General features: G+C 37.2%; 1 protein-coding gene across 1 annotated transcript in view; it reads left to right on the top strand.

The window, feature by feature from the left end:
• Nucleotides 1-365: 365 nt before the first annotated feature.
• Nucleotides 366-11,412, top strand: part of ACADL (acyl-CoA dehydrogenase long chain) — a 29,419-nt gene continuing 18,372 nt past the window's right edge. The window contains exons 1-4 of the mRNA XM_039844667.1: nt 366-543; nt 5,271-5,426; nt 7,275-7,412; nt 8,727-8,891. Coding sequence (XP_039700601.1) covers nt 467-543; nt 5,271-5,426; nt 7,275-7,412; nt 8,727-8,891 — 536 coding nt within the window. The 5' untranslated portion in view covers nt 366-466. The remainder of the gene's footprint in view (nt 544-5,270; nt 5,427-7,274; nt 7,413-8,726; nt 8,892-11,412) is intronic.

The following is an 11,412-nucleotide window of genomic DNA, read 5'->3' as shown; positions in this document are numbered from 1 at the left end:
ATAGTTGTACAGTTGTCTATGTGAAGTAAATCCATTTCGATATTACAAAAAAACACTTCGTCTAAATTTTTGTGGGTTTGTGTTTGGGTCCATTTTGAGGCCCCGTGGCTTACAACCGTGTCTCAAGGCGGTTCAAGAGTTCGAAAAAGAACTGCTTAGATAAACAAGTCAGAACGTTGCAGAGAAAAAGAACGGCTTGCTTTTAAATCCTTCGATCGCTAATCTTCCACTGCTACGGGCGGCGCGCGGGCGTTTTATCCCGCGGCGGGACTTTTTTGCCTCGGATCTGCTCCTCGGGTCTGCTCTTCGGGTCTGCTCTTCGGGTCTGCTCTTCGGGTCTGCTCTTCGGGTCTGCTCCGCAGCCCCCCGCCCCGCCCCGCCCACTGCCCGCCCCACCGGGTGCTCCGCCCCAGAGTCTTCGAGAAGTTGGCTTCCGCCCCGCGAGTCACCCTTCGACGTCCTAGCCATGGCTGCAAGGCTCATCCGCGCTTCCCAGCGCCTGTGGGGCCGTCCGTGTGCGCTGCGTCCGCTCCGGTTTGCGAGGTGAGTACCCACCGGCTCCAGTTGTCCCGGCCCCACTTGTCCCGGCCCTGAGGCTGCAGGGCCTGAGCGGCGACATCCTCCCCGGATGCTTGGAACTAGGCAGAGCACGCGCGAAGGGGTGGCGCAAAGGGGTGGCACTCCCGGCTGCTGCCGGGGCCGGGGCTGGAGCTAGGTGGTGGGAGCAGGCAAGGGTGGTAGAAGGGGCTGGAACTGTTGTAGCCACCAGCCCCAGAAAGATACACGGACCGCCAGAACTTAGTGAGTTGGAATCACGCTCTTTATTCAGCCAGCTGGGTCTGCCAGGGGTATACAGACCCCAAATTAAGCAGCCCCAAAATGTAGAGGTACAGGGTTTTTAAGCCCTAAATTCCACTCCTCAGTCTGTCTTAAACACAAAGGTCTATTTTTCTCCTATTCACTACCTGTCAACCCACAGGTCGGTTGTACAAGCGAGGGTACAGAAGCAGAAAGCTTATTGTTAGAATGTTATGTTCTCATAGTGATAGCCTATGTTCCCATGGGCGATAGCCAAGCAGTATTTTCCCAGCCAGCACAGAACCTGGTGAAACCCACTTGGACAAGGATGGGGGTGCGTCACCACTGGGAAAGCTGAAAGGGGTGGTTTTGCCAAACATTAGCTCTCCGACTCAGCTCCAGTCCGTTAGGTTTTGTGGTGGGGACAGGAAGCCTGCATTTTAGAGAGCAACATATAGTCTATAGGCCTTGGTCACCGCTGAGTGCAATAGCTTAAGCTCTGGCTATGACCTTTAGCCAGCCGCCCCATGTGGAACTAGGAAGTGAGACTTCCACCGCCTTGCAGATCTGGAGGGACCGTTGGCGCTGACCTGGAGAGGTGTTGCCGAGAACAGCGATCCCTAACTTTTGGCATCAGGAACGGTTCTCCTACAAGAATTTCAGGCGGTGATAGTGCTGGGGAGTGGCTGCAGACATAAATGACACTTGGCTGGCTGGCCAGCCACTTATACATGGTGGACTGCTGTGCTAATAGGCTACACCTGGTACTGGTCCAGCCCCAGAGGCTTGGAAGTCCTGCCCCCAGAAGATATCCTGAGACAAGAAAAACCTGGCGATCGTCCCATCAGACAAGGAGATTAACTTGAAATGTATTAACAAATCCCATAATTAAATGCAGAGGCATTAGTGAAGACAGTTTCTAACTTTTAAAGTAGTGTGTATAAGGTCAAAAGCCTCAGGTGCCATCTGACACTTAAAATTCATTGGACAAACTAGAAGCACTGAGGATTCACTATTAATGAGGGTAACAAGACAGATAAATCAACTCATTACAACATTGTGGTACTCTAAGATGCTATAGGAGCAGAGAGACAGCATTTTTCCAGCATTTTTAGCCTGCTGTTCTTGAGGAGGGTTGGGAAGGCTTCATGGAGGAGGTGATACACATTCTTTTTCTAAGCTTTGTCCCCAGAACTTCAAAAGACAGTGATCCTCAAACATTTAGGTTTCAGGACACCATTATGCTCCTGAAAATTGAGGATCCCAAAGATCTTTTAATTCTGTGAGTTGTATCTATTGATAACGATTATCAATAGATATCTACAAAACTGAGAAAGGTTACAAATATTTAGCTCATTTAAAAGTAACAGTAATAAACCCATTACTTGTTAACATAAATAACATTTTATATGAAAAACAACCTTTTTCCAAAAAAAGTGAGAAGAGTGACATTGGTTTACATTTTTTCAGATCCGTTAATGTCTGGCTGAATAGAAGACAGCTAAATTCTCATATCTGCTCCTGCATTAAGTCTATTGTGATACGTTATTTGGGTTGAAGTATAGCAAGAAAATCTACTCCTATACAGAGGATCTTGGAAAAAAGAGAACCTGGGAGACCCTCTGAATATATCAGGGATTATAGTTTTATTTATAACAGGTTTCTTAATCTTTTTTGTTCATATGAATCACGTGGGGATGTTGTTAAAATACACATTGTGTGTCATTCAATAGGTCTGAGGTGAGATCTGAGATTGTGTATTTATAACCAGCTCCCAAATGTTGCCAACTGGTGGAGACTCTCCTCTTTTGATGATGATGATGATGATGATGATAATCTAGCATATTAGATTAGTAATAATTTATTACCCTAGGAAAATAATGGCCAATTTATCCAGTACAGATTTCCTGGTCTTTATGGGGAGAAAAAGGGACAATTCATTCAGTTCAGGCCCCTTGGTCTTTAAAGTAAGAAATAGATGTTCCAACAGACTTGCTGCCAAGTGTTTTGATTTTTTTCCCTCTGCACATTCTCTCTGGAACGCTTTTGACCACTCTGAAAGTCTTTATTCTTTCTGGCACTTCTTTCACTTTCCTGTGTCCTGGTGTATTTTATTAGAAATATTCCAGAGGTTTCCTTAACATGGGATATAAAATTTTAAGATTCATGCAGACTTGAATAAAACCCTTTTTTTATTTACTAATTATTTTGAGAAATGATTCAGTGTCTGAGAGCCCCAATTTCCTAGACTCAATGTATTTTTTTCCTTGAGGAAAACTTCCAAGTCTGGAAAATTTATAAGGACAAATATGTGCGATATAGTTTTGTTTCTGCTAGCAAGAGATTGAAAAGAATCATTTTAATTATGGGATAAAGAATTTAATCTCTCCATTTGATGTAACATGACAGTGATCTGCAAGAATCTTGCATGTCCTGTTCCCTTGTTACGTTTAACATCCTCTACGTCTTCTCATTCAATCTGTTCTATCGATAATTGGCCTACTTGCTCTTTCTAGAACACATCAGATACCATCTTGCTTTACAGCTTTTGCTCAAATTGTATTTGTGGCCTAAAGTTCTTTTACTTCAGCAGCTGTTGGGCTAACTCCATCATCTTTATGCATTTGCTCAAATCTTGTTTTTCTAACTTAACCTACCCTGACTGCACTGTTTCATACTGCAACCTTTGTTCCTGACTTGTCCCAGACACACATGCCCTCTGATCCCTGCTCACTTTTCTTTTCCATAGTGTTTATCACTTTCTAACATAATTTGCTTCTTTATTTGTCATTTATTATTATTTAGTCTCCCCTTCTAGAATATACGCCTGAAGACAGATACCTTTGTTTTGCTCACTGTTGTATCTCAAGTTACCTGAACAGTGACTGGTACCTAATAGACACTCAGAAAGTGTTTGTTGACTAAATGAATGAATAAGCCATTAAAAATGATAATTTCAATGACAGAGTAGCAACCAGAGAAATTTTTATGAAGACAAAAGGAGTATAAAAATTATAGTATTAAATATTCACAACGAAGATTACCATTTAAAAGCCATCTCAGATTGTATGAACGTATAAAACTCAACTAAAATGTGGACATAAAAGATAAACCTAAAACAAAATGACATAAAATGTGTATTAAGTGTGTAAGTGAGCTCAGGCTGCCATAACAAAATAGCATATAGACTGGGTGGCTTAAACAATAGAAGTTTATTTCTCATCATTCTGGAGGCTGGATAGTTCAAGATCAAGCAAGGTGCTGGCCAATTTGGTCCCTGGTGAGAAATCTCTTCTGGCTTGTAAATGGCTACCTTCTCTCTATGTCCTTATGTGGCCTCTCCTTGGTGCATGTGCCCAGAGAGAGCGAGATCTTTCTTCTCTTCTTATAAGGCCACCTATCCTCTTGGATTAGGACCCCACCCATATGACTCGTTTAACTGTATTTACCTCCTCAAAATCCTGTCTCCAAAAACATTGGGATTTAGAGCTAAAATATGAATTTGCTGGGAGTCTGGGGGGCAATTTAGTTCATAGCATTAAGCAAAGATATATAAACTAAAACAAAATAACCCATTTCAGGAGGAAAAAAAGATTGAAACAATTTAATTGCCAGTAAATAAGACTGGGGCTCTTCTGGGCAAAGACTAAAAAGCAGAGTCTAACTAAGGAAGAGAGACACCCCAAACAGAATTTCAAGCAAAACAGAAAAACATCCTTTAGCAATATTTAAATATATATGATTTTTTAAAAAGTTGTTTAGATGTGAGTGTAAAAATGCACAAAGTGATACACGGATTTTCAAAATCTTTGAGTGTCCCAAGGGGGGAAAAATCTGAAGACCATTGAACTAAGTAAACTACATAATGGTCTCATTTTAGGCTTAGTATAGGGGGCGGGGAGAAGAAAGGCTTACTTTCTGAGATCTTGAATAATTTCATATTAATCCTTACAAAGATGGGTGGACATTTTTATTTTGATTTGCATCCAGATTGGCTCTGTAATGTAGAATAGCATCAACATAGTTTATATGTTATACACCTGCCATTTGAAATTGTGTGATTCTGTATGAACTACTAATCTGGGGGGCCTTTGCATTGTCGTAAACATTGTACATGTCATAAAGAATTAACGGTATTATTTTGTCGTAATGCTTGAATTTTACATAATTTAATCCACATCATGTGACAACACTATTTTACTTCAACTCACACATGTGGTTAGTTCTAGGCATGATTTTCTCTATGGATTTGGAAGTGAAGAGTTAGTTGAATAAGGGTAAACTATTTCATCTCATCCAGGCAAGATAAATCCTATCAAAAGTGATGATGCTCAAATTTGAACAGATTTTTCAAATTTCAGACTCTCTACCTGCCTCTAAAGTGTGCCTGGGGACATGTTGCTCAGTGACATTAATTTGCATATGAAGAGTAACAATTCACTTAATTTTCTTAATGTATATATATTTTTAAGGTATTCTCATTCCGGAGGAGAGGAACGTCTAGAAACTTCTTCTGCTAAAAAATTAACCGATATAGGAATTAGAAGAATCTTCTCTACGGAGCATGACATTTTCCGGGAAAGTGTAAGGAAGTTTTTTCAAGAAGAAGTGATTCCTCATCACACAGAGTAAGTGGCATATTTTTCTTTAAAGTAATATACACCAGGAGTCTAATAAGGACCATTTCTACAATACTGTGTGGTGTTCTACAGAAAAAATACTGCATTGAGGACTTTATGAACATTTTCCCTCTCTTCAGTATAATACTGTAAGATTACAAGATTTTTAAGCTAGTTCATAGCTTTATAAATGAATTTTAAAATGTAGAATTCAAAAATAAAAAAGTCAAGGTACCAATTTCTAGTTAAAAAATAAATAAGTCATGGGGATATAATGTACAGCATGGTGACTGTAGTCAATAACACTATTGTATATTTGGAAGTTGCTTGGAGAATGATCTTAAAAGTTGTCATATTAAGAAAAAATAATTTATAATTATGTATGGGGACCCATATTAACTAGACTTATTGTGGTGATCATTTTGCAATATATACAAATAACAAATCTTTACGTTGTGCACCTGAAACTAATATAATGTTATATATCAATTATATCTCAATTTTAAAAAATTGAAAAATCTATAAATCAATCTAAGAACAGTATTTTTGAAAACTGATTAAGTGGCAATAAAATATTAGTCAATTTCATGGTCTTTTTTTTTTCTGCTTCATGAATGGATTAAAATCCATAAAAGCTCAAAAGGCCGGCATAACTCAAATCTTGATAGGCAATTGGCTACTTCAAAGTATTTTTATTACTGGAGGAGATCTTTATTGAGTAATTAATTACAAATTACCTACTTTAGTGGCCAAAAAACTGTCATTTCTATTAAAATAGGATTTTGCTATGTTTCCAAATTCACTCATTGCCAATACTTTACTACTATTAGAAAGATTTTTAAAAGTTAATTTAAAATAGCTTTCATTAAGTTTTTAGTAATACTTCGTGATAAGAATGATTGTCCTTGGTTAAAAGCAACTAGCGTCTTAAAGACAAAAGCAATGTAGTATACTTCACTCTAAGAGAATATTTTGATTACTTCTTTACTGTTTTAAATTTCATTCCAGAAAAATTGTCAGTGAGGACTTGAAGTAAAAATGATAGAAGCTGACAAATTGGAGTTGATGATAAAAATATCGCCAAAGCTACTTTAGGCAATACACAAAACACACCAAAACAACACATGATAATCAAACTCTTTCTTTTAAAATTTCCATAAGTATTTGTATTTACCTTTAATTAGTATCTCCAAATACCCTGTATCTTACTAACTGTACCTACCACTTAAGAAAAAAAAAATCTCAGATTTTTTGTCTCCAGCTAGCCATCCCTTTCCTCATCATGCCACTCTCTTTTTTAAAGAAAGAAAGCAGTGGTTGCATGATCTCACCCAAACATATAATCTTTTCAGAAATTCATTTGGTAGAACTATGCCGCGAGATGCTTCTGCTCTTCTGTCATTCCTACTTAAGCTATAATAACATTGTCTGCTCTTTTCAGCTTTTACATATGCTATTCCCATAAGTTCAACACTTTTAGAAAATATGCAGAAGGCAGTTGCCTTTACAAGACAGGTTGAGCACAGTCCCATGACTATGGGGTACAACTAAGCTTGCCTCCTAAGAATACCAGTTGTGTCAGTGAATGTGATTTGTAGGTCCAATAAATTGTCAAGAGTGGGAGCGGGGTGGGTGGGTGGGAGGAGCAGGGAAGTGGCAAATATGAAGAAGTAAGGAAGAGAACAAGAAGGAGAAATGATAAAAAAGTCAGACGCAATTAGGAGGGTATGGACAATGTCAACAATTACGTCAAATTAAGGGAGCATTTCTGCACAGAATCATTCATAAATTCTAATTGTCACCATTTAAATAATATATAAGAAGTTTTTCTGATTTTAGAATGTTTATTATTTGCAGATGGGAGAAAGCTGGAGAAGTGAGTAGAGAGCTTTGGGAAAAAGCTGGAAAACAAGGACTGCTTGGTGTCAATATTGCAGAGCGTCATGGTGGCATTGGTGGGGACTTGTACTCAGCAGCTGTTGTTTGGGAGGAGCAGTAAGTATGGGGACATTTGAAGTTGAGTCTAGTTTGTAAGCATACTGCTCACCTTTCTGAGATGATGATAAAAAATACTTTCTAATATTTTTGTGTGATTGAAAATGAGTGTAAAACGTGAAAGTTTATACCACTCATATACTCTTTGCACATTTTTTAAATGTGTGAAGGTAGAAAAATCTTTTAAGTTGTTTAAATAGATGCTATTGAAAATTAAAGAGATAGTTTCATTTCTAATTGACTCATTTGGTTATTTTCTCTCTTTTAAAAAGATATTTGAAAGAGAACAGAAGAGTGGAAAAATATGTCCATCAAATATACTGAAAGTTTAAAATATGAGAACAAATAAAGATTTCACTTGGTTCTTGGGCAAAAGATTTGAACCAACAACTCAGCAAAAAAAAGAAATGCAAATAGGTTTGTTAGATGAAAAATGTTCATCCTTACTACCAATCAAATGCAATTAAATTGACCTAGAGGTATCATTTTAATTATCTACAAAAGTTAATGAAAACAAAAAATCATAATAACCGGTGCTGATAAGGTTGCAATGAAAGTAAAATACTCGTATACTCTTGGTGGCATTATACGGTAGAACGCTATCTGCTTTGGGGATTAAAAATATGAATACATATAAAAAATGAAAATATTTCTGCTCTTTGATCTAGGATGCTGCTTTGAGGAATTTATCTTAGGGAAATAATTTAATAGAAAAAATTGCAGCTATGTAGAGAAATCATTATCATGTTAGATCATGATCCCCCCAAATTTGGAAGCAATCTAAATGTCTGGCAGTAGGAGAATGAATAAGTAAGTTATAGTAAGTGGGCAATTTGTAATATTTTATAGCTATTTACGATTATCATTATGACAACTATATCCAAAAAAAACCCAGGATCTTTTTCATATAATTTAAAAAGAAGGTAGTTAAGTGCAAAATTCATACCACGACTCCAGCTACATTAGAATATATCGTAATGGTAAAGGTAAGTGGACAAAATGAAAACAGTTGCTGTGTTAAGGTAATATAGTTGTAGGTGATTAACATTTTTAAATGTTTTATCTTTTCATTCATTAAATAAGTGTTCATACAGAGCTCTATTAGAGTACTATTATTATATTAGAGCCAGAAATTAAAACAGTAGTAAAAACTAAGAGAGAAAACCTTCAGAAACTTTATATGTTTGGGAGAAGAGAGGCTATTATAACACAATAAGACCTTTAACATCTTGTTTTTTAATTGAAAAATCAAAGACACTAAAAACAGAACAAAGTAATTATTTTGTGCTTTAAATTTTCTTATTTTTTTCTTAGAGGATATTCAAATTGTACAGGCCCAGGTTTTAGTCTTCATTCGGATATTGTCATGCCCTATATTGCAAACTATGGCTCAGAAGAACAAATTAAGCATTTCATCCCCCAGATGACTTCAGGGAAGTGTATCGGTGCCATAGCGATGACAGAGCCTGGGGCTGGAAGGTAAATGAACATTCGATTGGTTTTGAAATGTTAGAAGCAAGACTCTAGCAGCAGATATTTACTCAGTGCTTGCTTACTGCAAAACTGTGAGCAAAATGCTAGGAAGAATACAAAGTTCACACTCTCAAGTAACTTCAAACTCCAGTAGGAAAATAAGACCTGTATACAAGTAGCAATAAAACAGATTGTAATATCTGCTGTGTTTGAGATCTTAATGTAGTATAATGCAGATGAAATGGTAAGATATGAGTTGAATTTGGGGCATGATGAATTTTAGATGTGGTGTGACATTCACATGAGAATGTTCAGCAGGCTGTTAAAAATACAAGTTTGGAACTCTGAAGACAGGCTGGAGTGGCAAGTTTTAAAAACCATTCATGAAAACGAATAAGTTTATGTATTCACTCATTTGCCAGGTACTGAGTAAGTGCCTTCAGTGTGCCATGTGAACGAAACAGATGTGGCCTCTGTGCTTATTGAAGAAAATGTCAAGGAAAAGAGATATATTCACAATTATAAATTGTGATAAGTATATGAAGGAAACGAGGTGCTGTGCTAAAGACTAGTGGTGTATGCGGGTTTGGTAGAGAAGGGAAGAACTAATTTAAATATGAGTGCTAGAGAAGGCCTTCTCAGTTTAAATACTTCTCTAGAGTAGTTATATTTAAACATATCTGATGAATGAGAAAAAAACAGTTACTCAAGAATGGGGTGAATAGCGTCCACATGATAGAACCTGATCCTCAAAGGGTAAAGCAAAAGAATGGAAAGCAGACCAAGGTGGAAAGCTTGGACATTCTGTTTTATTTGAAATTGTACAAAAAATATGACAAATTTGAAGGAAATCTAGGCAAGTGTTCTGTCTTGAGAACAAGGAGAAGTGAGTGTGAAAAAGCTATAGAATAGGAGCTTAAGCGCAAGGACCGAATAACGTCAAGGCCACACAGATGCTGAGAATTGAGGAGGCTACTGGTGATCTTTTGTGATTTCAGTAGAGGGGAGGGGCAGGAATTACTTTGGAAGGGAGTGATATGAGTATTGAGAAAACAAGCAGAGAATACAGACTAATCTTTTTCAGAGTTAATGGGTGAAAGAAAGTTTAAAGAGGGGAGGGTAATTTGATAAGCTAGCACAGTAAGGGAAATGTTTTATGTTAACCCATTTCTCCTTAGAATACTCGCCAGCGGTGCTTACAGCTGCAGTGTTTACCCTGAGATCACTTGTGGATTACAGTCCTAACCTTAGCCCCAAAGTTTGCCACGAAATATCTCGCTTTAATTATTGTTTTCGCATCACTCTGGTATATTGATAGTCTTTGGAAACAAATGGCATCATTCTAATTATAGCATTCCGTTTTTAGTAGTGGTACTTCCATTTACAAAATATAGTAATTCTCGATCACTGAAAATACCGCATTCTAAAAAACGTAGCATTCCTATGCATGATGTTAACATGGTTCTCTAGCAGTTGTTCGCTGAAGATTCATTTGATGAATTCGATTTATGTAGACATTTCTGTTACATTAGGGTTAGAGATAAGTTCTGTCTAGAAATAACTCCAAGAACAGTTTTTATATTTAGTTTTCATATTGAAAACCAGTCAGATTTGCTTCAGTCTCAAAGAGTATGTTTGTATAAAATTAAATTAACATTGGCAGTGAGCTATACTTTTTTTTTCTAAAGAGGAAATAGGTTAAAGAAAGCAGTGACTTATAGGCCAACGAGCAACAGGCAACACAGAGGAAAAATGTAAAGATGTGGCAGAGCAGAATTGAAAATCTAAGACTTGTTTCTGCAAAGATCAGACCCTAATGTTTTGAATTTTGTTTTTCGATAGTGCTGTTTATTTTTTAATGTCTTAATATTTCATAGTGTCACTTGGCAATATGCTTAAATTGTATTTATCTTTCCCAGATATAAATCTGTAATTACAGGCCAGTACTGATATACTTAATTTTGACAAAATAAATTTTGCTTATTTCTTTTGGCTAAAAATATGACCTAAGAGAGGTAGGAATTTAATCTTCCTTTGCTTTTCAGATAATTCTCTAAGATAACTGGCTGACTGCCCAGTATTCTGAAGCATCAGATCAGTTCTGTGATTAGTATGCTCCAGCTCCAACCCACTGCATGTTAGCTCTAAGATAGAGGCAAGAAAATGAATGAGAGATCTCGATTTATCTCCAGTTTTACTTATACAAACAAAATTTGATTGTATTTCAGTTCTCTGTCCTTATCTTTGGTTATCTACATGTAATTATGAAGGAAGCTAAGAGTAAGAATGGAGAGAAAAAAGGCAGATTTTTTGGAAGTTTGGTGAGAGTAGCAGAAAGATAGCAAATCAGTTTGAAACTTAGAAGCAAGCAAAGGGGCCCTTGCGGGTAAGAGAATGCAAAAATGAAGACAAGTCAAAAGTCGCATGTGAAGAAGATTAGAGTGTTGAGGAATTATGGTGAGTCATAAAGAAAAATCAGGTGAGAGGGAAGGAATAAAGAAGATGGGATGTGGTTCATGTCACCTGC

Source organism: Pteropus medius, unplaced genomic scaffold, assembly GCF_902729225.1.
Source record: "Pteropus medius unplaced genomic scaffold, Ma_sr-lr_union100, whole genome shotgun sequence".
NCBI classification, from domain to species: domain Eukaryota; kingdom Metazoa; phylum Chordata; class Mammalia; order Chiroptera; family Pteropodidae; genus Pteropus; species Pteropus medius.
This window is presented reverse-complemented; position numbering and strand designations above follow the sequence as displayed.